Below are 27,239 nucleotides of genomic sequence, written 5' to 3'. Positions count from 1 at the left end.
AGGAGGGTGGAGGCATGGGCAAAGTAGAGGAAGGACACTAAGAAGCACAAACTTCCAGTATAAAACAAATAAGTTGAAGAAATGGAAAGTACAGCATAGGGAATATAGTAAATAATACTGTAGTAACATTGTATGATGACAGATGGTGACTATACTGATCTTGGTGAGCATCAATAATATATAGAATTATCTAATCAATATGCTGTACACCTGAAATGTAACACTGTATGTCAATTATACATATGTCAATTAAATAAAGTTTAGTATGTAAACCTAAGTAAAATAAAATAAGTATAATATGATATTCTCTGACCACTGCCCCCAATTCTTCCAGCTCACTTACTCTAGTACTCCTATTTAAATAATTCCTTAACATCATGGAGCTCTCCAATCCATTAACCTCACTACTTTTTTCACTATCCGTCACCAACTCTAGATAGTTATTTCTCTCCTTACCCAGTTTAGAGTCCATTGTCCATCAGGGGAATCAATCACTTACAAACATCCTCAACTCTTTTGCCCCTCTCTCCTTGTATTATATTTCAACCCTAGCTGAGTCCCATTATCATTCTCTAAAATGAAGCTGTTGAATGTTGCTGGATAAAAGTCACATAACTGGAATGATCATCCATGTTAGAATGATTATAATCTTCAAATAGGCTTTCATTCCTTCTTGGCAATCGTTATCATATTTCCATAGAAAGTCTGATTTTTAAATTTCTCAAAATAAATAATTCATACTTTATCCTTTCTCAAACCTCATCCATACCTCATCTTCTTTACTGTCAGCCTCTGACCTTGCTTTAGAGTTAATAGAGAAAGTAGAAACCATTCAATCAGAATTTCCTCATTTAACCACTGTGAGATTTACCAGTTCATAGGAACTTTATCTTCTCTGTTTTATCTCCTCTCTGCTCTTGTCTAACAGAAAGTCCTCCACCTGTGGAATATTATTCAGCCATGAAAAAGAATGAAATCTTACCATTTGCAATGACATGGATGGAGCTAGAGAATATTATGCTAAGCTCAGTAAGTCAGTCAGAGAAAGACAAATATCATAGGACTTCACTCGTGTGGAATTTAAGAAACAAAACAAATGAGCAAAGGGGAAAGACAGACTGAGCAAGAAATAGGCTCTTAACTGTGACGAACTGATGGTTATCAGAGGGGAGGTGGGTGGGTGATGGGTGAAATAGGTGATGGGAATTAAGGAGTGCACCTGTTATGATGAGCACAGGTGTTGTATGGAACTGTTGAATCACTATATTATATACCTGAAACAAATATAACACTGTATGTTAACTAACTGGAATTAAAATAATTTTTTTTAAAAGGAAATTACTCCACTTGTGCCGCTCCAAGTACCCTTTTGTCTTCTCAAGTATCATATTCCTTCAGTGGTCCCCTCTTTCCCCTGAACCACCAATCTCTACCTATCCATTGCATCACTCCCACCAGCATAACTTGCTATAGTAACTCTCATCCTAGCTTCTTTCCCTGACCCCTCATCCCACCTTAACTACAGCCCAACTTCTCTCATTCTCTCCACCATACGTCTTCTCTATAGCCAATTTCCCATCTCACATTTGCCCTTCAACCCACTTTTATCTGGGCTTGCATCTTCATCACAGCATTGAAACTGCTTTTGTCAAGGTCACCAAAAATGTGTATACTACCAAATCTAATGGACTCTTAACCTCGTAACAGCATTTGACAGAAATGACATTTTCTTCTCTGCCGTTCCATATTCTTCTCCCCTCTGGATTTTCCTTCTAAACCTGAACTCTAAGTATTGGAGACAGTGCTCCATCCTATATCTCATTTACCTGTTCTTTGAATAGGCGATTTTATCCAGTCCCTGGCTTTAAATGCCGATGCCTTCCAAATTCACACCTTTAGCACAGAACTTCACTCCTGAGCTCCAGATTTATTCAGTTGCTATGTAATCTATTTACTTGGATGTCTAGTAAACATCTCAATCATTAAAGTCCTAATTACAGTTTCTGATCGCTCCCATAAATCACCATTTCAGTAAATGGTACCATCATTCAGTTGGTCAAGCCAACAATTTAGAAGTGATCCTATATTTTCCCTTTCCCATATGTGGCAGCCATGAAAACACATCTCTCAGATCTCTGATTACAGGGAGCATTACTGACTGATGGCCCCAGTTGCTGTGCTCTGAAATCTATCACCATGATCCAGGCTGCACATCCCACCAACTGCTCCAGCCAGTGACTGAGTGAGACAGGGTCACTAAGACAGTCCCCTTCCCAGGAGACATAGGACTCCTCTGATGGGGGACATTGGCTTGAGGACTCCCCATTGGCTTTCTTGAAAGATTCTTAGAATTGCCTCATATCTACAACTTTTCCTACCCATTTTCCCCTGTCTTCCATGAGAGTTGAATCAGCATCCAGTCTAAAGGTTTTCCCAGTCCCCTTCAGAGCCCTCCCTGTTTTTCCCTCACAGGTGTCTTCCCCAGTATGTCTTCTGCATGTCTAATCTGACCTTACAGTCTGTTCTTCAAAGAACCTGAACACACCATAGTTGAACTATCAGCAACTTTATGTTATTTCTGTTTCCTAAATATATATCTTGCAGCCATCTACTTTTCTCTATTGCCATCATCACTGAGTAGAAGCTATGCCATTTCTCCCCTGGATTATTGCAATGATCGCCTAGTCTCATCTTATGCCTCTCCAATCCACTCTCATCACAGTAACAAGAGTGATTTTTTTTTTTTTTTAACAGTAAATCAAGCATGCCATTTCCCTGCTTAAAACCTTTCAATGGCTTTCCATTATGCTTAGGGTAAAATTTAAACTCCCACAACCACCATAAGTACTTTAAAACCTGGCTCCTGCCTATCTTTTTAGCTTCATCTCATATCACCTTCCTCCTTGTCCTCATGCTCACCAAGCTCCAGCCACACTAGTGTCCTTTCTCTTCTTACAAATTGTCAAATCCTTTCCTGCTTTGGGCCTTTTTTGCTTGCTCTCTCTTTTTTATAAATTACTTTTCCCCCCATCTCTTCAGAGGGCAGGCTCATTCTCATCCTTAGTGCTCAACTTGAATGTCCCCTCATCAGCATCCAGGGCCTTCTCCACCCCAGCCATCATCTCCACCAAACATTATCCTATTTCCTCTTAAGTAGTTACCACTATCTGTAACTATTTAGATTAGTGTCTGTTTCTCCCACTTGAACAGTAGGCAAAGTATGGCCCATAGGCAGCCAATTGTTTCTGCATGGCCCATGATCTAAGAATGGCTTTTACATATTTAAGTGTTTGAAAAGACATTTTTTAAGTTTTTAAATTTATTTGGGGGGGGGGGTGCATGCACACAAGCTGAGGAGGGGCAGAGAGGGAGAGAAAGAGAATCCCAAACAGGTTCTGCACCAACCGCGTAGAGCCTGACATGAGGCTCAAACTCTAACTCACAAACGGTGAGATCGTGACCTGAGGTGAAATCAAGAGTCAAACGCTAAACCAACTGAGCCACTCAGGCAGCCCTGAAAAAATTTTTTTAAAGAATATTTCACAACACATGAAAATTATGTGAAATTCAAATTTCTGTGTCCACAACTAAAGTTGGAATACGGCTACCCTCATTTATATACTATCTATAACTGCTTTAACACTGCAACAGCAAAGTTGAGTAGGTGTGTATGGCTCACAGAGCCTAATTTACAGAAAAAGTTTTCTTTATTTAAGTAATCTCTACCCCTAACATGGGGCTGGAACTCCCAACCCTGAGATCATTAGTCACATGCTTTAGGAGGGAGCTAGCCCGGTGCTCCCAGAAGCAATGTTCTGACCCTGGTACTAAAATGCAAGTGCCATGGGGCATTGATTGTCTTGTTCAGTCCATCACTCCTAGTGTGTGGTCCAGGCTAATGCTCAATTTTTAGGATGAATCAACCTTACCACTCTCCAGGGACTATTACTATCTGAGGGAGTAGGTGGGCTTACTGGCTTATGCCCTTCTAAGACCCAGAGGAACTGGGAACCAATTATTATTGGCTCTAGAAAAGTACCTTGAAAACAGGACTGTGTTTTATTCATCTTGAAATACCTAGTAAAGTCTTTTGCACAAGGTAGGGTGCTGCTGGAATCTGGAAGAACTCTTTTGGGGTTGTTGTTAAGATAAAATTTTGGGGTTGTCAACTCAGCATAATGTCAGGTGTACGTAAGTGTTCACTAAATGTTTGCTCCTGGCTCAATTTTCCTTGCTGTGATGGGAATAAAAGTGTGGGGTAGTACACAGACTCAAACAAGAATGTTCTTGTGTGAGACGGCTTTGTTTTTTTTTCATTTATTTATTCTCGATGGACAGAGGGAGGCAGAGCGTGAGCATGGAGGGGCAGAGAGAGAGGCACAGAATCAGAAGCAGGCTCCAGGTTCTGAGTTGTCAGCACAGAGCCCGACCTGGGGCTGGAACCCACGAACCATGAGATCCTGACCTGAGCTGAAGTCAGATGCTTAACCGACTGAGTCACCCAGGCGCCCCCGTGTGAGGCAGCTTTGTAAACTACAAACACAACTCGAATGGACTTACCCAAGTGCAGGCAGAATTTTACTAAATCTTGGCAGTGAGCAGCCCAGTTTGGAGCGAAGGGCCTTCACCTGGGAATCGGAAGACATAATTCTTCCTCTTACCACTTAACTGACCCTGAACAATCGCAACTTCTGTGTCGTTTCTTTTCTTCATGTGTAAAAGCAGCCTCCAAAAGGACACCACGTTCCTCAGGGGTCCAGCCGGCGTCTCTCTTCCAGGTCTTGCCCTTCCCTGCAGGCGCTAAGACCCTTCCAATCGGCTCTGCGCGCCCACAGGCTGAGGAGGCCGGAGGGGCGGGACCAGACTGGGGGCGGGGCCTGGAGTCTCCGGGGCGGGGCCTCCCTCGTTCCGGCTGCAGCCGCCGCCCAGCCGGGCCGCACGGGGGCGCCGCTGGGGCCGCGCTGCTCCAAGAGTTGCTGAGCAGTCGAAGAGGCCCTCACTTCCGCGTCGGTCCCCGCGGCGTCCGGCGGCCGCGCCGAGGGCCGGGCTGGCCGCAGGTCAGTCGGGGAGGCCGCCAACCCGGCCCCGCCCGTGCAGAGGACCGGGGCGCCGGGTGGGCCGCGGGCCCGGGAGGCGGCGGGGCGCCCCAAGGAAGGGCCGGATCGCGCCAATAACACGGGCGCCCCGGGCAGCAGGCTCAGGCTTCGGGCCGATTCGGGGACCCCGGGCCGCGGGGACACCGGCGGGGCTTTCGGGTGTCCCAGCCCCTCCCCGTTCGCCACGCGTCGTGGGAGGAGAGCGAGTCCTTTGAGCAGAGTTTATTAAAGTGGGGTCCGTGGGCGGATCCCGGACCCCATCTGACTTTCTGAACCAGACTCTGTGTTGTGGCCTGGGAATCTGAATATACATCAAGCGTCTCTGATGGTTTTGATGCAGGTGGTCACAGAACCGCACTTTGGGGGCACTTCCTCAGAGGGCAGGGCATTTCCGACACAGCAGGGAGTCTAAGTGGGTACATTGAGGATGGGCCATTGACTGGCCTTGAAATGGTGTTGGATGGTCCTCTGCCTTAGGAGAAACTGGCTGAGGCAGGGGTATCTCTTAAATCCTTGCACTAGGGTGCTGCTATGTTCCTGTTGCCACCACTGGAGTCTTCAGATGGACAGATGCTTAGTGAGTAAAGTGCCCCGGTCAGCAGCCTTAGGGATGAAACAGTGCTGAAATAGACAGTGTAGGGTGCAGCAGAAAACTTGGAGCCAGTCCTGCTGACCTGGGGCCGACTCCGCCACTTACCAGCAGGGCAGTCCTAGTGTGGACCCTGCTCACATCACTATTTCTTTCTCCAGTGTCCTCATCTATCAATAGAGACAGTAATTCCTATCCAATAGGGCTTTTGTGTGAATTAGGTAGTGTCTACCAAGTGTCTCCTGCAGTAACTGTCACATAATAAGCATTGAGCAAATGGGAATTATTGATAGTGATATAGATTCTGTCTTCCTAGAGCTATAGTCTCCCAAACTAGGGATTAAATAGGTGAGAAAAACGTGGAGAGAGGTACACAGTATATTTGGTGGACTGTGCATAGATTCTAACTGGGGGATGCTTGGGAAGGTCATGCAACCTGTGAGATTTGCCTGTGGCTTTGAAGAATAGCTGGATTCCAGGGAGCTGGTAACTGGGGCAGCATGAGCCAGTTCCATCCCGTGCTTCAGAGGTGGTTCTTTCACATGGGTCATTGCAGGGCTGCTCCTGGGACTTTGAGGCAGCAAAAGAAGTCATGTTGAGAAGTGTTCTCTGAAGGCTAAACTGTTGATCCATAAGAGTTTCTGTTTACTGACCACGTTTGACACATATTGTTTTTGTCAGACACTGATGGTCTCCTTTTCCCATCTCATTGGAGACTGGCTAAATTAGAGCATCTACAAAAGGATCCTAGTTGATCGCATAGTAAAAGTGAGTTGCCATGAATATAGTTGAGTCTCTTGGTGGCCATTTTGCATTTGCAGTGAAATGCGCAGTCACATCAGGAGTACCTTTTTATCACAGTATTGTTTTAGGTTCCAGAGAAACACCACAGTCACTTGTGGTTCGTCCATCTCCAGAATAGATTAAGAAATCAAGTCCTTAAAACTTCCCTAAAGCTTCATTCAGCCATTTTGGAATGAAGAAGCCAGATGATTTAGAGCTGTTATTTGTTGCTCTTTTGGACCAGTCTGGCTACTGGTATACATAGAATTCTGATCTCAGTTGATAAATTATATATTCCTTAGTTACCTAATCTAGGAACTACAATTAGCATTGTTAATAATTTCTGCTTATGCTTCCTTAAATCTACAGAGCCAATATCAATCCTTCAGTATATGCCTTATGGTAAAATTTATATCGTTATAGATAAAATTTATATTGTTATTGAGTACTTACTCTGAGCCAGAGACTGTTCTATGTGCTTTTTATATGTCCTGTTACTCCTCTGATAGTCCTTTGAGGTAGGCCCCATCCCTGGCTCCATTTTATAGATGAGGAAATAGGCAGAAGAAGATAAGTATTTGCCCAAGGTCCCTAGTTAGTGGTAGAGCCTAGTAGCCTAATTCCATGCTACATGCTGACCCCCTCTGCAGTCTAGATAGCTCCCTCAGACTTATTATAGTTTAAAAAGATATGTGACTATCAAAGAACATGAGCAAACCTCACCTTTGCTTTATATGGGACAATGCATTTTCTTGTTAAATTCTTTAAACAGTCATTTCAATAGCTATGATTTGGTTGGTAATAGTTCATCATTTAAAAATACTCTGAACCAAAGTTTTCCAGCTTCTCGGCATATCTCAAACTTCTTTCATGTTATATAAAGTCCTCCAATATTGTTAGTGCTGAGTACCTTATTTTAAATCACATTAAGATGTATTTATTTTATTATCTATTTGGTGTATTATTGGAAATGTGATTGTCCTTTGTTTTTACAGAGGTGGACCAGGACCACCATTATTTTGCAGTTTCTGAAAGCGTTTCAAAGCAAAAATTTAGGTGTTGATGGGAGCAATGGAAGGTCACAAGGCAGAAGAAAAGGTGGTAGATATTCTTCGACTGAATGTGGGTGGCTGTATTTACACAGCCAGACGTGAGTCCTTGTGCCGCTTTAAAGACTCGATGCTGGCATCCATGTTCAGTGGTCGTTTTCCTCTAAAAACAGACGAATCAGGTAAATAACTAAAGTCCATAAAGCATGATCATGAATATTCATTAAAATGGTCTAGTTTAAATTCCCTTTGGTTTTCCTAATTACAATGGAATGTATTAGACTAGTGTAGTAATTATCGAGATCATTAGAGTTGTATGGAGATTTATTAAACACATGAAGAAGTTAAATACCAGTTTCCAGAATCTGTGATGCTGTCACTAAAAGTTGACAAAAAAATCAATGTGTGTTAAGGCCTACCATCACCTAAATATGGGGATTGATTATACTTTGAAAGTTGTTACATTCGTGCAACTCCATGGGTAACGATATTGCGGCTTCTCTCTGTGTTCTTCAGTTAAAACATTTATTCTCTGGGGAAAGCAGCTGCCCTCATAGTTCACAGGGAAGTCACTGTAGTGTAGAATTAATGTTAAACTGGCCACCCAGTCTAGCTGTGTAGCCTTGTGTGGGCTGATGTGGACTCCTGCAAAAACGTCAGTGCAGTGTACCAGCAGTCACCTAGTGGTAGAGGACTGAAAATTGGTCTTCCAGAAGAAACTGTAAAACACAAGGGTAGGGATCTGGGGCTGCTGCTCTTCTTGCTTGGAGTGCTCGGGTATTTGCTTAACCTACTCCCGTTTGTAAAGAAATCTCAACAGTGCAAATAAGTCTTTTTTGCACATCTTTGGTGTTCTGGAGCTCAGAGAACCCACTCTTGCTTCTGTGTCAGAAGAGGGGGTTCAGGGGATCTTGAGCAAGAGTCACTGTTAGTAACCCTGGGTCTTGAGAGATTGCTTTGCTGGCTGCATGGCAGTTGAAAGAATGGAAAACACTGATGGCTGGTGCCCATGTGGGCAGGAAGGTTGTTGGCAAAAAGATAGCAAGCAGGGATTGAGTTTTTCCTCTGCCCCCAAGTTTCACCTCCTTAATCCCTTCTTTTCTAAGCTAACCAAGGGAGAAAAGGAATTATTGAGTAGCCTCACACAAAAGTGTTTTTAAAAATTCTGCTAAATTGTCTAAGAAAGCCTTTTGTCATAAAGTAGTACCAGCATAACATTTCTTTTTTAAAGTTTAGGTTTTCACAGTACAAAGGGACTAACCTATTAAGGCTAAACATACAGTGTGCCTGGAGCTAGGAACCCCGGGTTTACATGTCATTGACACTACAAGTTGACTAACATACAAATATGACATAAATGAGCATGTCCTCATTAGGGAGGAACTCCATACATCTTTCCTGGCCAGGGAGGACTGAGCTTAGGGGTAAAGTTACATTTCAGCAGCAGTCGGATCTCCATGGCTTTTGAGTGGCCATAGCAGGAATATGGTCATTGCATCTAAAATTCCCCCATGGAGCTCAGAATACATTTTCCTATATGGTAGGTGAGAATACAGAGGATCACCAAATATGGCTAAACCCATTTGAACACTAGTTATTAACTTTCTTGTGAGAAAGAAACATTTCTAATTGTAGAGGTCTGCAGTCTGATTTTAGTTTGACATGTTGAAACTTTATGGTCATATGTATCTATGCAGTGATTTTTGAACTGGATGTTTTCTAGGGGCTTGTGTTATTGACCGTGATGGACATCTATTTAAATATCTCTTGGATTATCTTCATGGAGAAGTTCACATTCCCACAGATGAGCAAACCCGTGTTGCTCTGCAGGAAGAGGCTGATTATTTTGGCATCCCGTATCCATACAGCCTGTCTGACCACTTGGCCAATGAAATGGAGACATATTCTTTAAGGTCAAATATAGAACTTAAAAAGGTCTTGGCATTTTCTTAAGTTTTAAAAAAGTACATACATATACATATATATATGTTTTTATACACAAAGCAATGTGTGTTATTTTGCATAGCCTGTGTTGCCATGAAAACCAAACATGAGAAAGTTACTTTTTCTAATTTTGAAGACACATTTCTTAATTACTAATCTTTTGAAGGCCCAAATTCTATGTTCTAGGGAAGTGTATTACATTGCCACTCAAAGGTTTATAGTTTTTTTATTTCTCATTGGAGATTTAATACCTTTTGATGGCTTTTTTAATAGAAATATTCTGCTCTTTAGGTTCTTTGTAAATACAGAGCAACATTGTAGTATGTAAAAGTATAGTGGTATTTTGTTTACTGAAATGACTTTTTAAAGAATGGTCACAAAAATAAAAGATTGTAGAAAATCTTCCTGATTTAATAAGTGTAGCAGTTTGTTACTAAATTAAAACATTGGTTTGATTAATTCACTTTGAGATCAGTAAATATTTTTAAAAGATATTTCTCCTTTAAATCACATTTTAAAGATCTTTACATGAAAGATCTTGAAAAACTTCATTACCTATTTTTGTCTTACTGATAAGTATTATATTTGCTTTTAGTACCTTTGGGCATCTAAGAAAATTTTTTTCCCTAAATGATTAATAGTAGTGAAAACTGACCTGAATTGGGTTTGATTTGGGTATCAGTTTAGGAGAGCAAGCTGACAGTATGGTTATTAGGAGTGTAACATGAAGAGACAGTTGATTTGGTTCCAGATCGTCTTCAGGAATTTGCATAGTTGTATGGGTTCTGCTACTGAAGTTATATAGAAATTGAGTTGTCAAACAGTTCTAGGGTGCTGTTTGCCACATCTGCAGAATAGGGCTAAGAAATCCTGACTGGAAAGCTGGAGTGGGTTGACATTCATCTTCTGAAGTCTCAACTGTAGTCTTTTGATTTCTGATTTGTATGCAAAGAGGACATAGCATGTGTACATTGTGTCAGCCAACACATATTTATCTCAAATGTTTTTGGTATATAGAGCACTGCTCTTGGACTGTGTGGGACACAAAGAAATATGACATACAGTTAGACAGCAATATTAAATGAAAATGTAAGACATGGTAGAGTCCTATTTTCATTCACTGAGTCAGTAAATATTAGGCATCTCCTTTGTGTCAGGCACTATTCCAGGCACTTGGGATACAACACAAAACAGACAAAAGTGCCTGTCCTCAGGGCCCTCACAGGAATAATGCTGTTTCTCTCAGGGAAGGCCCTTGGGCACTCGGCTGGGTGAAGCGCTCCAGCTCTGTTTCCCTTAGAACCTCCTAGGCTCACGTGGTTACAGTTATCCTATGTGCTGATGGCTTATTGACTGTCTTTAAATTTCCTAGAAGTTTATTTATTTATTTTGAGAGAGATAGAGAGAGAGAGAGAGTGAGAGAGAGAGCACACTCTGAGGAGGGGCAGAGAGAGAGAGGGAGAGAGAGAACCCCAAGCAGGCTCTGCACTACCAGCGCAAATCCTGACATGGGGCTCAATCTCACAAACCATGAGTCATGACCCAAGCTAAAATCAAGAGTCAGATGCCCAACTGATTAAGCCACCCAGGTGCCCCAACTGTCTGTCTTTTACATTAGCTATAAAACTCTAGAAGGTCTGGGACCCTGTCTTTTGCTCATCATTATATCTATAGGACCTTAGTGCTCAACCACGTTAGTAACTTCTTAATATTCAAGAGAATGAATGAATAGGTAGATAAACGCCAAAGGAGTTCTTAGAGTTTGCACTGATTTGTATATCTTTCAGTGGAAAAGAACAAGTTAATCTGGTTAATTCATGATTGGATTTGGAGTAAAAAAAAAAAATCAACTATGGGGCTTAGTCAGTAGAAGGTGAAAGGAATATTGAGTCAAATGGGAAACTGGGGGGAAAATAAAAGGAAAAGAAAAAGGTCTGACTCTTAATCATATGAAGATTTTAAAATTAAAAGTAATGTTGATAGTGAGGCTAAAGAAGGAGGAAAGAAAATACAGCTTCCATGTGGAAGAGGATTCTCTAGATGAAAAGGTGTTGGGTTTTTGGGTGGTGCTTTTTGTGATTTACCCCACCCCCATGCCAAATTCAACAAAAGCATGTTTGGTTTTTCAAGGTGTAAAGACCAGGCTGAAATTTATCATCTTTTTATTTCCCTTATGACCAACTGAAATTGCAGCTTTACATGAAAGTAATAGAACCAAATTCATTTCTACTTTACTCCAGAATTAAATTCAAATTTTGTATATTTTTTTTGCTCCAGGCTTTAACAGACTTCTGTGATTCATATGGTTTAGTTTGCAATAAGCCAACAGTTTGGGTTCTCCACTATCTTAACACATCTGGTGCAAGCTGTGAGAGTAGAATTATTGGTGTATATTCCACAAAAACTGATGGAACAGATGCTATTGATAAGCAGCTGGGAGGAAGAATTCACAGTAAAAGCATTTTTAAAAGGTATGCCCATATTTAAATATGAAAGGGAACAGAATAAAGTTTTGGTCTCTTGTAAGAGGTGTTACTGAATGGAATATGTGGTTGACTAGAAAAGATCTTCATTCAACACTTGGCAACACACAGAGTGAGCTCTTATAGCTGTTGAGACAAGCCTGCTTCAAGGAGATTGTAATTAAGACCACTTCACATATATGTAAACTATGGGACATCCACAGTGGTCTACTACATTGCCTCTCACCTGGGAGTGGGCATCAAAGTCCCCTAACAGGCCATGTCTGGCTGTCCTCCCCTAGACCATAGTCCAGGAACAGAAGCACTGCCTAGAAGTCAGCAGTCCTGCTGAGTGGCACAGGACTGGCATGTGCCTCGGTGTCCTGTTCTGAGAAATGAAGGACTTCCCTGGTCCCTATCAGCCTTAAAATCCAATGACTTGAATGTGAAATTCTTAAGGGTTATTCTCTTAATATTTTTTTTGTAAACTGACTTAACACAGAGGTCAATTCACATTACGGTTGTTTTTTTTTTTTTTTTTTTTCCTAATTCTCTGGGTGGTTGGATTGGGTCACATATTAGTGACTAATGAATGATCACATGAACTTGCTTTTTTAGGTGACTAAATATGTCATCATTTTCTGAATTCTTTACAGGATGGTTATATAAGATATATGAGTGCCTGAAACAGTGCTATGAAAGTTTTAGTCAAAGTTGAATCTTTTAAAATTTTCCTGGAGTTAGGTAATTTTTTTTAGAAAACCTATTTCTAAAGATTTGTTGATTTGTCTGTACAGTCTATATTGTGGAATTAACAAGTACTTTACCACATTAAAAAGAGATTGAATATAGGTTAGTATATGAGTATAGTATATTATACTCATAGATATAATCTATAGTATGTTATTATCTATATATGTCCTTAAGAGTTGCAGAAGAACAACTATTCAATGCCAACATATTTTTTCCCTTAATTAACAAGTATTTGGTAGTATATCGAGTATTAGCTGTATATACATACACACACATATACATTCATACTTCGTATGTTTTCATCATCTTTTGCAATATTTCTAGAGAGGCGGGGAATAATGTTCAGTACATTTGGAGCTATTATTCAGTAGCTGAATTGAAGAAAATGATGGATGCCTTTGATGCCTGGGAAGGAAAAGGTATAGTACAATTCTTTTATTTCATGGCAGAAGGTAGACTTTGCCATAATAAGACAAAGTGAGTTCAATTGCTGCATTTTTCTTTTTTGAGAAAGTATTTCTTTGTAAGGTCAAGACATTTGTCACTTCAAAGTATGTTGATTGAGACAATTTACTTAAAAATCTTTAGACCCCATGAGTTGCTAGATATTACTAATAGTTTATGATCCAGTAACCTAAAAAATAGTTTATAATTTCAGCATCTGTTAGTTATGCTTATTTAGTTCAATTCAACAGGAATTTATTTAGCATCCACTTTGTACCTAGCATTGTCCTTACTTTGAAATTTGACCATTTTTACCAAGCTTCTTATATCATTTGATAATAATAATGCTGTTTAATATTCAGTGTGATAAGTAGTTTACATTCAGTAACTCTTAGTCTTAAAACGATTCTGGATGTTGTTTACCATTTTATTGATGAGAAAACTGAGTCTTAGGCCATGCCATTTGCTTATGGATCACAGAGCGTTAGCTGTTCTATGCCTAAGTTTTTTTCCTTATTTAACAAGTATGTATTGAGTGTCTATTAGGTACAAACACTCTAAGTTCTAAAATTGGGTCCGCAAATAAATAAGACACATGTTGGTCCTCAAATAGTCCTAAAAGCTGGTAGAGACAGACATTGCAAGTCACAAAAGATTGCATACAAGGACAGGAGGGGGGTTTAAAAAACTCTTCATCACCTGCTTCTCTTCAGGTAGGGTGCTAGTACCAACCTTTCTTTCCTCAACTTTACACCTCTCACTTTTCCTCTCCCCCCACTCCCCCCCAGATTACACCCCTCAGGCAGATAGAAAAAAGTGCTATTCTCTTTAAGCTTTTTATCTTAGATTTAATTGACTTTGAGACACTTAGGCTTAAGTTGAGGAACAAACCCCCTGGTGTTCTCTGTGTCCTATTGTGCCTCTGGACTGGCAGACTGCCCAGAAGGCTTCGGGAGAGCCCTGTCTGGTCTTCTTTCTCCACTGACTCAGGAAGCTGAAGTGAAGAGCTGGGATCACTGACTTACAGAGTGTGAGACTGATTTTAACTTTTTAATAAGCAGGTAATGAAGTATCATGGGTATTTAACACAGTTCTGGAAGGCCTACGGAAAGCCATTAGACAAGAAACAGAAGTGAGAGAAAGAAATATTGGAAGGAAGGAGATAGTTATTTGTGGAGAGTATGTCTTTTTAGAAAACCCAAAGGAATCAACTAAAGGTATCTTATAAGTGATGAGTTTAGTAGACCAAACCAGCTGGATACAATGTAAGTAAACACAAAGATCAGCTTACTTATGATAGATTAGTTAGAAATCATAGGGGAAAATCCCATTTACAATGGCAATAAACAACAAAATAACTAGGATGACCTATCAAGAAATACTTGAGTCTTTTATGAAGAAAACTACTAAAATATATTCATCCATTCATCAATTCATCCATCCATCTATAAAAAAAGAAGACATGAAGAATATGGTAAGACCTACCATGTTCCCAAACAGGAAATCTATTCAGATAGATTTTATAATATTCATTATAAAGATATCAGTTTTTCTCAGATCAAATTATAGGTTTAACACAATCCCTACCAACACATCAGTGGAACCCTTTGGCCATCTTTAGGAAATGATTCTAATATTCCTTGAAAGAATAAAGCAGTGAAATAGCCAAGAACATTTTGGAGAGCAGAAGTCATCAGAGGAATGAATCTAATTATGTGATAGTAAAAATACTATATATAGATTTGTGATAGTAAGAACCATATGTTTCTGGTACAAGAATAAATGCAAAGATCAGGAGTAAACCCCAATGAAATTATAAGAATAAAAATGCTATGTGATAAGGAGTATTAAATATCAATGAAAAAAGATGGATGATTTAATATGAAATTGAGAAATATGCTTAGGAGAAAACAGAATTTTAACCTCATGTCACTTATCAAAATAATCCCAGGTGAATTTATGGATGAAAAATGAAGCTATAATAAACTATGATGAAAGTTAAACAAATAACTGATTTCTTAAAAGGGAAATAAATCATAAAAGACAAAGATGAATAAATCATAAAAGACAAAGATGAATAAAAATGATTACATAATATTTAATATAACTTTAAAACAAAAAAGTATAAAAAAATTAAAAGGCTAATAAAAACTTGGATAAAAATATTACATTAACTGGACAAAGAATATCCTTAAAATAGAGAGGATTTAAATTGATTAGAAAATCAACTCAATGCCTATTATAAATAAATGTGCAAGGTTCATGACCACAAAATTTTCAGGAAAGGAAATCAGCACGTGGCAGGAGGTTCAAACTCATTATTTATCAGTGAAATATGTATTAAATGAGAACTATTTTTTACATACCAGATTAGTAAAGATCTCATGCATTTTTGGCAGGAGTAACAATTAATACTACTGTGTTGGGAAGTAATTTATCATTACATATTGATAGCATCAGAACTGTTCATATTCTTTGACCTGATAATTCTACTTCTAGATATGACCAAATGCAGATAAAGGTTTATGAACAAAGTGTTCAATTAAGCATTATTTATAATAGAGAAAAAATTAAAACAATATAAATGTCTATGATAGAAGGTTAAATACATATTGGCACATCTATGGGAAACTGATGAGCAATAGCTATTAAAATTATTTTGAATAATTTTTTACATACATGAATGCCCATGATACAATAAGAAATTATCAAAAGCAGGAAAAAAAATTAAATGTAAAGTGTATTCAGTAATGTGCATATCTATGAATGAGAAAAAGACTGGAATCAGATTCATTGAAGTGTCATGAATCATGATTCCTAGTTTTAGGATTAGAAGTGATCTTGATTTTTTTTTAATATATACTTTTCTATATTATCCAAGTTTTATCCAATGAAAGTGAATTATTTTATAGGAAGGCAAAAATAAAAGTTTTAAAAAGAAACTGTGGCATATCTATATATTGGAATACTACACAGCAATAAAAAGAAATGATCATTAATGCATATATCAATATGGATGAATCTTCAAAATATCAATGCTAGAGAAACCAGACACAGAAGGGTACATACTGTTATGATCCCATTTGTATGACACCCCTGAAATGGTAAAACTATGGAATGGAGGGGAAGGCATCAATAGCAAAGGGGTACATGGGAAATTTGGGGTGACAGAAATGTTCTATGTCTTGATTGTGGCTATAATTATGACTGTATACATTTATCAAAACTCATTGAAGTGAGTACTTTAAAAGGGTGAATTTTATTTTATGTAAATTATCTCAATAAACCTGAGTTAAAAATAAACAAACAAACCTTAATGGATGGGATTTGGGAATGTTTTTGTAGCAGCAGTATGTTTGGGAGCATGATCAAGCAGTTCCAGAAAATTATTGTCTTAAAATTAGGTCCATAGGCTCTGTGAGTATTGGATATATCTGTTACATATACTAATTTATATGCCCAGCTTGCTAAGTTGGTTAATATTTATTACTAAATCTTTAATGATTAAAAAACAAGATACCAGGGGTGCCTGGATGGCTCAGTCAGCTGAGCATCTAACTTGCTTTCAGCTCAGGTCATGGTCCCAGGATCATGGGATCAAGCCCCAAATCAGATTCTGTCCTGAGCATGAAGCCTGCTTAAGATTCTCTCTCTCTCCCTCTGCCCCTTTCCCCTGCTCGTGCTCTCACTCTCTTTCTCTCGAAACAAAACAAAAACAAAAAACCACATACCTACGACACCATATCCATTCTTGGGACTTCAAAGTTATTTTTAAAAAAATGTGAACCTTGGGGCGCCTGGGTGGCGCAGTCGGTTAAGCGTCCGACTTCAGCCAGGTCACGATCTCGCGGTCCGTGAGTTCGAGCCCCGCGTCAGGCTCTGGGCTGATGGCTCGGAGCCTGGAGCCTGTTTCCGATTCTGTGTCTCCCTCTCTCTCTGCCCCTCCCCTGTTCATGCTCTGTCTCTCTCTGTCCCAAAAATAAATAAACGTTGGGAAAAAAAAAAAAATGTGAACCAATTTTTATTCAACATTTTTAAGCCTTTTTTAATGCATCTACATATAATTTTTTATGATTCTTTAAAAATTGGGGTGAAATTCACATAATATAGAATTAAAGTATAGACTTCAGTGGCATTTACTACATTAACAATGTTGTATAACCACCATCTCTGTCTAGTTCCAAAACATTTTCATCATCCCACAAGGAAACCCAGTACCTGTTAAGCAGTTACTCCCCATTCCCTTCTCTCCTCAGCCCCTGGCAACCACCAGTCTGCTTTCTGTTTCATTGCATTAGCCTGTTCTGGATATTTCATGTAACTGGAATCATACAATATATGACGTATTGTGTCTGGCTTTTTAACTCAGGATAACATTTTTGAGGTTCATAAAAATACCTTTCAAACTTTCATTCAGAAACTTCTCAGATTTAAAAGTTAAAATGAGTTTGACCACAATCTTGGCCTAACACACTACCCTAACAGTGATAGTTCATATTCATATAGTGGTCAAAGGAAATTTACAGTAGTTCACAAAATTTACCTGATTTGATGAGTGCTGCAATCCAATGATGTTGACATGGCAAGTGTTAAGACCGTCAGTGTCCAATCCTTGCACTGCTGTCAACACTAGAATTTATAAAATAAAGGCACCAAACATCTGTTAAGCGCTTAGTCTGTTATAGGCCCTATACTAAGCATTTTGCACTTATTTACTCGTTTAATCATCACAACAAACCTATGAAGTATATACTGTTATTGTAATTTTACAGATGAGACAATTTAGACACGGAAAGTTAAGTAACTTTCGCAAGGTCGCATGATTAGTGAGTGACAGAAGTGGGATTCAGACCCAGGCAGTCTTGGCTCCAGAGCCTGTGCCTTTAACTCATCTGCCCAGAACCCATATAATGATCTACTAATTATCAGTAGTAGATCTGGGGCTGGTAGCCAGAAATTCCCTAGACCTGGGTTATGAGTTATCTCACTATTGCCTTGTTTCTTCTTGGGAACACTTCCTGCATACACCTGCTTTCTTCAAATGGGAGGCATGAATCTCAAACTCTTTCTGCTTAGTCTTACACAAAAGTGTTGCTGAACCTTTTGCAGTGGACAGTGGCTCTCTTAATTATGCCTTTTGATCTTCCAGGTGTTAGCTACTGGCGGGTGCCTCATGAGCTGATAGAATGTTGGACTCTGGAAGAGCGGCCTTTACTTGGAAGCCTGCGTCACATGGCCCCAATTCGAAAGAGGTTATTTGTGTTCTGTTGATATTGTTTTTTGTTTAAATCTGTGACCTGTATTTTTACTGCCTTTACTGGGGAGATGAATAATGGTTCTTGATCTTACTAAGTTTATTAGTCACCTAGGTGAGTATTCTGCATTACCATCAAAATATAAATCTTGATAAATTCAAAGTTTCCAAAACTATGTAAAAACTGGAAATAATTCTCTAAAACTGAGTTACAGTATGTTCTTTTTGGGAGAATGTGATTTTAAGAATACTAGTGGACACAGTAAGAATGCTGTGGTAAGTATTTTTCCCTACAGAAGTAAAATCCTAGGCTTTATTGGCAGTAGCCAAAAAAATTATTTGTTAGACTTAATATTTGAAATTTCCTGTGACTTATTCTGAATTCCTTTCTCCTTCCTATTACCACCAATAGTATTTTTATTTAATGGTATTTTCTTGTATTTTCTGAAATTATTATCAAATTCAGTCCACATCTGTGCTTTTGACTGTACTTTAAATACATTTAAAATCATACTTATTTTTCATTATCTGGGTATCATTCATGGTTTTTAGATGTTCTGATTTCTTGATCATCTGTTGTGAATTTGATTCAGTGCCCCTATAGAATCTGTGACTGCTTTTTTTTTTTTTTTTTCTGTTTGGATCTTTCATAGAAATGCAGAGAATTTTCTTCAGTTTTTAATAGTTAATTATCTCTGGTTAAAACATCTTTTTTTTCCTTAAAGGCCCTCATTTTATTATCAATATTTATTTTGCTTTTTGAACTTACAGTTAGCAAATACTGTTTGGGTCCAGAGCAGTGGTTCTCAACTGAGGGCAGTTTTGTCCCACAGGGGATATTTGACAATGTTTAGAGACACTGTGGGGTGGGGGATGCTACTAGCATCTAGTAAGTAGAGGCCAGGGATGCTGCTAAACATCCTAGAATGCATTGAGCAGCCTCTACAACAAAGATATATCCAACCAAAAATGGCAATAGAGCTAAGGTGGAGAAATCTTGGTCAAGACTCTAGTAGAAGATGTGGGCAGAAAACAAAGCAAGCAGGGATGGTTTTATGGAGATTCTCCTCTGCGTTAATTGTTCTTTCCTCTGGGGTTTATTAAGCATTATTTTTGATTCATGGATAGGATAATGATAATGATAACTTAGAAACAATTGTGAGGTCCTGAAGAATCATTTGCTTCACCTGAGAAAATTTAGTTATGTTCAGTAGAGTTTTAGGGTTGAATATATTATATTTGCATTCTTTATTACATGTCAGTTTTCAAATCGCCATGTCATTATGATCCTATTTCCAAGATCAAAATTCATTATGTTATATTTATTTGCCTGTGAAAATATACCCACAGTGATAAAAGGGAGAAAAATTGGAGGATTGCCATTATACTTCCTGTTCAGAAGGTGAAACTGATGCAAACAGTGGCAGGAGCAGGCAGGATTTCGACAGTGGTTGTTTGACAGTTTTAAGGTCATTTCCTTAAACCTTAATATCATACTGGCTCTTTACAGATATTGAACCATCCTTGCATCCCTGGAATAAATCCCACTTGATCATGGTATATGATCCTTTTACTGTATTGTTGAATATGGTTTACTAATATTTTGTTGAGTATTATTGCATTTATGTTCACCAGCAATATTGGCCTGTAATTTTCTTTTCTTGTGGCATTCTTGTCTGGTTTTAGTATCAGGGTTATCCTGGTCTCATAAAAATAATTTGGACGCATTCCCTCCTCTTCTGTTGTGTGGAAGAATTTGAGAAGGATTGGTATCAAATCTTCTTCAAATGTTTGGTAGAATTTACCAGTGAAACCTTCTGGTCCTGGACTTTTGTTTATTGGGAGGTGTTTTGCTTTGTTTTATTGTTTTTTAAGTTTATTTATTTATCTTGAGAGAGAGAGCATGAGTGGGGGAGGAAAAGAGTGAGTGGGAGAGAGAGAGAGAGAGAGAGACAGATTGAGAGAAAGAGAGATTCCCAAGCAGGCTCCATGCTTGTCAACACAGAGCCCAACATGGGGCTCAAACCCATGAACTGTGAGATCATGACCTGAGCTGAAATCAAGAGTTGGATGCTTAACTGACTGAGTCACCCAGGAGTCCCTGTTTTTTTTTTTTTTTGTTTGTTTGTTTTAAGTAAGTTCTAGGCCCTACATGGAGCTTGAACTCACAATCCCAAGATCAGGAGTTGCATGTTCCACTGACTGAGCCAGCCAGGTGCCCCAGGAGCTTTCTCATTACTGATTCAATCTCCTTACTAATAATTGGTCTGTTCAGATTGTCGATTTCATCATGAGTCAGTCTTGGTAGGTTGTATATTTCTAGGAATTAAAAAAAATTTATTTGTCCTTTTTTTTAATTGAAGTATAGTTGACATACAATGTTATATTAGTTTCATGTGTACAACATAATGAATTAACGATTTTATATATTATGCAGTGCTCACTATGATAAGTGTAGTAACATCATACAGTGTTACTATAATGTTATTGATTATATTCCCTATGCTGTGCTTCATCCCCATGACTTATTTTATAACTAGAAGTTCGTAACTCTTAATCCCTTAGGAATTTATCCGTCTGGTCTAGTTTGTTGGTGTGTAATTAATCACAGTAAGCTCTTATGATCCTTTGTATTTCCGTGGTATTAGTTGTAACACCTCTTCATTTCTGATTTTATTTGAGTCCTCTCTCCTTTTTCTTAGTGAGTTTTCTTAGTGAGTTTTCTTAAAGGTTTGTCAATTTTGTTTATCTTTTTAGAACTGGCTCTTAGTTTCATTGATCTTTTCTATTGTCTTTATAGTCTCTATTTCATTTACTTCTGTTCTAACTGTTCTAATCTTTTATTTATTTATTTTTTAACATTTACTTATCTTTGAGAGACAGAGAGAGACAGAGCACGAATGGGGGAGAGGCAGAGAGAGAGGGAGACACAGAATCTGAAGCAGGTTCCAGACTCTGAGCTGTTAGCACAAAGCCCGATGTGGGGCTCGAACCCACAAACCATGAGATCATGACATGAGCTGAAGTTGCACACTTAATTGACTGAGCCACCCAGGTGCCAGCCTGCTCCAATCTTTATTTCTTTCCTTCTACTAATGATGTGTAGTTGTCACTCAGCTATTCTTTAGGGTTTTTTTTTTTTTTTTATGAGGAAATTGTTCCATATGTAGCTGTAGACTCAGTGTATTTGTGGGAGGAGATAAATTCAAGATTTTCCTACATCACCATCATGAACAGAAACCTATCATATGGTTTTGATATCGTATTGAAAATCATATGATCATCTCAATAGATGCAGAAAAAGCATTTGACAAAATTCAACAATTTATGATAAAAACTCTCAACAAAGTGGGTATAGAGGGACTGCACTTCAACATAATAAAGTCCATATATGACAAGCCCACACCTAGCATCATACTGTATGGTGAAAAGCTGATAGCTTTTCCTCTAAGGTCAGGAGCAAGACAAGGATACCCACTTTCATCACTTATATTCAACATAGTATTGGAAGCCCTAGCTAGAGCATTTAGGCAAGAAAAAGAAATAAAGGGAATCCAAATTAGAAAGGAAGTAACAGCGCCTGGGTGGCACAGTTGGTTAAGCATCCAACTCTTGATTTTGGCTCAGGTCATGATCTTATGTTTCGTGAGCTTGAGTCCCACATTAGGCTCTGATTGGCTCCACTTGAGATTCTCTCTCTGCCCGTCCCTTGCTCATGCTCTTTTTCTCAAAAAGAAATAAATAAACATTAAAAAAAAAAAAGGAAGTAGAACTGTCACTATTTGCAGGTAGCATGATATTATATATAGAAAAAATTACATCAAAACTTCTAGAATTAATAAAGAAATTCAGTAAATTTGCAGGATACAAAATTAATATACAAAAATCATTTATATACACTAATGAACTATCAGAAAGAGAAATTCAGAAAACAATCCCATTTACAACTGCACCAAAAAGAATAAAATATCTAGGAATAAATTTAACCAAGGAGGTGAAAAACCTATGTATTGAAAACTATAAGACATTAATGAAAGAAATTGAAGAGAACATAAATAAATGGAAAAATATTTTGTCTTCATGGACTGGAAGAATTAACATTATAAAAATATCCATACTACCCAAAGAATTCTATAGATTTAATGCAATCCCTATCAAAATTCGAATGGCATTTTTTATAGAAATAGAACAAACAATCCTCAAATTTGTATGGAACCAGAAAAGATCCTGAATAACCAAAGCAATCTTGAAAAAGAAGAACAAAGCTGGAAAACTCATGGTCCATGATTTCAAACTAGCATAGTCCCCCCTTATCCACAGGGGATACATTCCAAGACTTCCAGTGGATGCCTGAAACTGTATAGTACTGAACTTTGTATGTACTATGTTTTTTCCAACACATACATACCTGTGGTAAAATTTATTTTTTTAAATTAGGCACAGTAAGAGACTAATAACAGTAACTCAATAAAATAGAACAATTGTAACAATATACCTAATAAATATATGTGAATGTGGTCTTTCAAAATATTGTACTATACTCACCCTTCTTCTTGAGATGATGTAAGATGATAAAATCCCTGTGATGAGATGAAGTGACGTGAATGATACAGACATTATGACATAGCATTAGGCTACTACTGACCTTCTGATGATAGAAGAAGGATCATCTGCTTCCAGGCGATGGTCATCTGTGGGTAACTTAAACTGCAGAAAGTGAAACTGTGGGGGAGGGGGGGGCTACTGTATATTACAACACTGTAATAATTAAAACAGTATGGTTCTGGCATAAAAACAGACACATAGACCAATGGAACAGAATAGAAAGCCCAGAAATAAACCCACACATATATGGTCAAGTAATGTACACAAAAGCAGCCAAGAATATATAGTGGGGAAGGGACAGTCTCTTTTGGTGTTGAGAAAACTGGATATCCACATGCAAAAGAATGAAACTTTTGCGTGGATCCCTATCTTGCACCATACACAAAAATTAACTCAAAATGGACGAAAACAGAGGCAGTAAGTTCCTTGACATAGGTCTTGGCAATGATTTTTTGTATCTGACACAAAAAGCAAAAGCAACAAAGGCAAAAATAAGTGGGACTACATCAAACTAAGACTTCTGCACAGCAAAGGAAATCATCAAAATCAAAAGACTATCTATTGAGTGGGAGAAAATATTTGCAAATAATATTATCTGATAAGGAACTAATGTCCAAAATATATAAAGCACTCATACAACTCAAAAGCAAAAAATAAAATAAAATAAAATTTTAAAAAAGGGCAGAAAATCTGAATAGACATCATTCTGAAGAAGACAGACGGATGACCAACAGGTACATGAAAAGATGCTCAACGTCAATAATCATCAAGGAAATGTGAATCAAACCCACAATGAGATATCACCTTAGACCTGTTAGAATGGCTATTATAAAAAAGACAGGAAATAACAAATGTTGGCAAGGATGTGGAGAAAAGGGAACCCTTCTACTCTTATGGTGGGAATGTAAACTGGTGCAGCCACTATGGAAAATAGTTGGAGGTTCTTCAAAAATTTAAAGGTAGAACTACCCTATGATCCAGCAATTTCACTTCTGGGCATTTATCCAAAGAAAATGCAAAGAGTAACTTGAATACTTCATTGCAGTATTGTTTATAATGTGGAAAAACCTAAGTGTCAATTGATGGATGAATGGATAAAGAAGATGTGGTATATATATATAAAGGAGTATTACTCAGCTATAAAGCATGAAATCTTGCCATTTGTGACAACATGGATGGACCTCCATGGCATTATGTTAAGTGAAATAAGTCAAAGGAAGACAAATATCATGTGATCTTTGTTTTTTCATAAATGAAAGTAAAATGAAGTAAATAAATGAAGTAAAAAAAAAATTCAAGCTGGTAGATACAGAGAACTGATTGGTGATTGCCAGAGGCAGGAGTGGGGTAGGGGGAGAAATGGGTAAACTAGTTTTTTGGGTTTTTTTTTTTTAATTTAAATAAGTTGAATTTTTTTTAATTAAAAAAAAACATTGTCTTCCATTTAGACTTTTTATAATGAATGGCAAACTCAATTCAGGAATCTTTTAAGTTTTGTCTAATACTTCTTAAATTGAAAAAGCATCTAACTATACCATGGGTTTGACCATTCTAGCAGTTCCCAAAATGCATTTCACAGAATGCTAATTTTACTGGGTGCCAAAGGCTGCATTACAGATCCATATTGGGAAATACGGATGCAACAAAATTAAATAGGTGTCTTTACTTTAGACCTCAGAACCTTTATTAACTTTCAAGAGGAGAGTAAAATATGCAACAGCATTTCTCAAAGAGTTTATGAAACAGTAAATTTTCTCAGTAAATCAACTGTTGTTCTGGGGGGGGGAACCCCTAACTTGAGATCATCCTGGTTATCATCTGGATCACTGTGAGGATTCTTAGGAACCAAGTGATATACTATATAATTCTAATGTAACATTCCAAATCTTAATTTGTCGTTGGTATTAACATGGTGATTTTATTTTATTTTAGAAAACATTATGGTGATTTTAAGAGTTCATATTCAAGTAGAAACAATCTTTTGTAAACTTGGTAATTTACTTATTGACCTTGGTGGGAGACGAGATGAAGTACCTGATCCCTCTAAACCTCTTGACTCAAATTCTTGATGAAAACGATTTTCCTCACCCTGAAGATAAACTTTGCGGACGTTTTTGGGAGTTACCCAACCTGTAAATGCTGACATTGACATGCTTCTGTATCCACAGGCGACTGATAGCTTTCAATGAAGAAGAAGAAGAAGTGAACTGTAAGACTGGTCCTAAACCAGTCCGATTTCTGGGCCCTTCCACCAGCACCCAAATTAAAGTCAAGAACTCGGCGTCGGTCCGAGTGTCTCCGGCCAGCGCCCTCCACTCTTCAGGCGGAAAGGCAGCGCAGCGTTCTGCGTCGCCAAAGGCCCCGTCGTCGGTGGGCACCGTGCTGCCAGGCCAGCCCCAGGCTTCCCGTGGGGCCAGGAGCGCTGCTGAAAACGGAGCCGCACACCCACCTCCAGCCAAGGTCCTGCTCTCAGACAAGAAAGCCACCCCGCCGCGAGTGATAAAACTGAAGCGAACTCCACTATGCGCCGCCGGGCCTTTCCCGCCAGCCGGGGGAGCACCGCGACCCGCGGAATCCCCAGCGCCGCCCCCGGAAGACCCTGACGCGCACGCGCGGACTGAAAACGGGCGGGGCCAGGCTGATTGACAGAAAAGTGGGTTCCTGACCTCCAGCTCGCCTCTCGGAGCGCCCGACCCGTGTGGTGCAAATAAGTGGCGCTGTTCTTGGTGCAGTAGAGGTGAAAGCTTATGCTGGTCTTTAGGATCGTTATGGGAAAAATGAAGTGAGTCAAGTAGGAATGGAGGAAGGAAGCTTTAAGTGGTTGAGCCTATCTTTACTTTTCATTTTCCTTACTTTGACATGGTTTGTCTACTGATAGTTTGAATTTCAGGGTGGTTTTGTTGGGTTTTGGGTTTTTTTTTTTTTGATGGTTAATCCGTATTAAGGCAACAAAACAGCACAGTACAATAAAACAGTACAGCAGAACCATCACTAGAGAAGTCTACTTTGTTGCTGAGTAATTACAGACTTTAGGCTCTTTTGTAATGTTACTCATTGCTGCCCAGGGCCAAGAGTGGGATTAGTATTCCCGTCTGCTGAAACAGAATAAGAGAGGGTGGCGTTAATGCTTCCATGCGCTGTGTCCCAGCCAAGAGAGATTTGAGAGAAAATGTGCACCAAGGTGAACCCCCCCACAGGTTACTTTCAGTCTCAAAAGCCGTCATGAAAAGATATGAGGAGGAAAAAAAGAGTAATTGAAGATCACACTTTGACTCAAAGTATTTTCTTTCCTAGATTGGTTTTTTTCTTTGTCTTTTCTGGTAGCAGATTTATTTATACATTACAAGATATCTTGGAATGAGAACCATATAACATGTCTTCAGAATGAATTGTTAAAATGTTTTAATTTGAATAAGTGAAGTTTTGAAAGTACTTTGAAAAAGAAGTTAAACATTAACTTTTAACTAAAGTTACTATTTGTTTCTCAGGAATGACCACTGAAGAGTCATTCTGACCATATAATATGATTTTTATGCATAAAATTCCTATTTAGCTTGAACTTAATATTTTTAAACAATCTTTTAATTAATCCTCTATTTTTTCACAACTATTCAGTTGTATGTGTTTACTCTTACATGTTAAGTTTTATAATTGGATCCCATATTTCTGCCTTCAGTAAGCAGTATGCCTACAGTGTATTAAAAATAAGTCCATAAAGCAGGGTACTTTTTCCTCAATGCTTATCATTGTACTTGCATTACTTTGAAAGAGTGAATATACTCAAAACATTACTTTTTACAAAATAAAGTAAAACTTTTCCATAAAAAGTAACATTTTCTGTGACTATACTTTTTTTTAAGTCCTAGAGCCCATTGGTAGCATGAGAGCTTGTTTGTTTATGTAGGTTATCTATTTCTGGTTTCCAAATTTCTTTATTCCCTAGATAATGTATGAAATAATTAAACAAATTTTGTATATCTATTCAAATACCAGCAGCCTTTTAAAATAGGTGTTTTATCTGGCTAGAAAAAAAATGAATATATAACTGATGGTTCATGAACTACATTTCCCTGTAGAATATAAAAAATACTTAGTCACCTTGAAAAATACTATTATAAAGACTCTAAGCATTCTGAAAATCAAAGATCATAGTGAATTTTGAGAACTTCCATTTAGGACATTACTAGTATTGCTTGATCTTGAATATCTTGAATTACTGATTCATATAAGAATATTTTATACCAAGGTACCAATAGATTT

General features: G+C 38.3%; 2 protein-coding genes and 1 long non-coding RNA gene across 5 annotated transcripts in view; 1 reads left to right on the top strand and 2 right to left on the bottom strand.

The window, feature by feature from the left end:
* SGO2 (shugoshin 2) overlaps nt 1–4,844 on the bottom strand; it is a 69,560-nt gene extending 64,716 nt beyond the window's left edge. The window contains exon 1 of the mRNA XM_045480656.1: nt 4,561–4,844. The gene's annotated coding sequence lies outside the window, so the exon portion shown is untranslated. The remainder of the gene's footprint in view (nt 1–4,560) is intronic.
* A 2,545-nt stretch (nt 4,845–7,389) lies between these two features.
* Nucleotides 7,390–25,180, bottom strand: LOC123599292. Of its 2 annotated transcripts, XR_006713088.1 has the most exons (4): nt 25,068–25,180; nt 22,920–23,096; nt 17,664–17,749; nt 7,390–7,680 (listed from the first exon to the last, which is right to left on the bottom strand). It is a non-coding gene; the product is annotated as an uncharacterized LOC123599292 (long non-coding RNA). The 2 variants fall into 2 exon arrangements; XR_006713087.1 differs by lacking the exons at nt 22,920–23,096; nt 25,068–25,180 and having other exon boundaries at nt 17,664–18,274.
* Nucleotides 7,531–26,810, top strand: KCTD18 (potassium channel tetramerization domain containing 18). 2 transcript variants are annotated; one of them, XM_045480672.1, is made up of 6 exons: nt 7,531–7,699; nt 9,241–9,452; nt 11,739–11,932; nt 13,001–13,095; nt 18,270–18,372; nt 25,148–26,810. In XM_045480672.1, the coding sequence occupies exons 1-6, from the start codon at nt 7,531–7,533 to the stop codon at nt 25,623–25,625; spliced, it is 1,251 nt and encodes a 416-aa protein (XP_045336628.1). In that variant the 3' UTR covers nt 25,626–26,810. The 2 variants fall into 2 exon arrangements, with proteins under 2 accessions (XP_045336628.1, XP_045336629.1); XM_045480673.1 differs by lacking the exon at nt 11,739–11,932 and having other exon boundaries at nt 9,241–9,430.
* Nucleotides 26,811–27,239: the final 429 nt, after the last annotated feature.

The sequence above is a fragment of the Leopardus geoffroyi genome, chromosome C1 (genome assembly GCF_018350155.1).
Source record: "Leopardus geoffroyi isolate Oge1 chromosome C1, O.geoffroyi_Oge1_pat1.0, whole genome shotgun sequence".
NCBI classification, from domain to species: domain Eukaryota; kingdom Metazoa; phylum Chordata; class Mammalia; order Carnivora; family Felidae; genus Leopardus; species Leopardus geoffroyi.
Note: the sequence above shows the minus strand (reverse complement) of the source record. Positions and strands in the feature narration are given on the sequence as shown.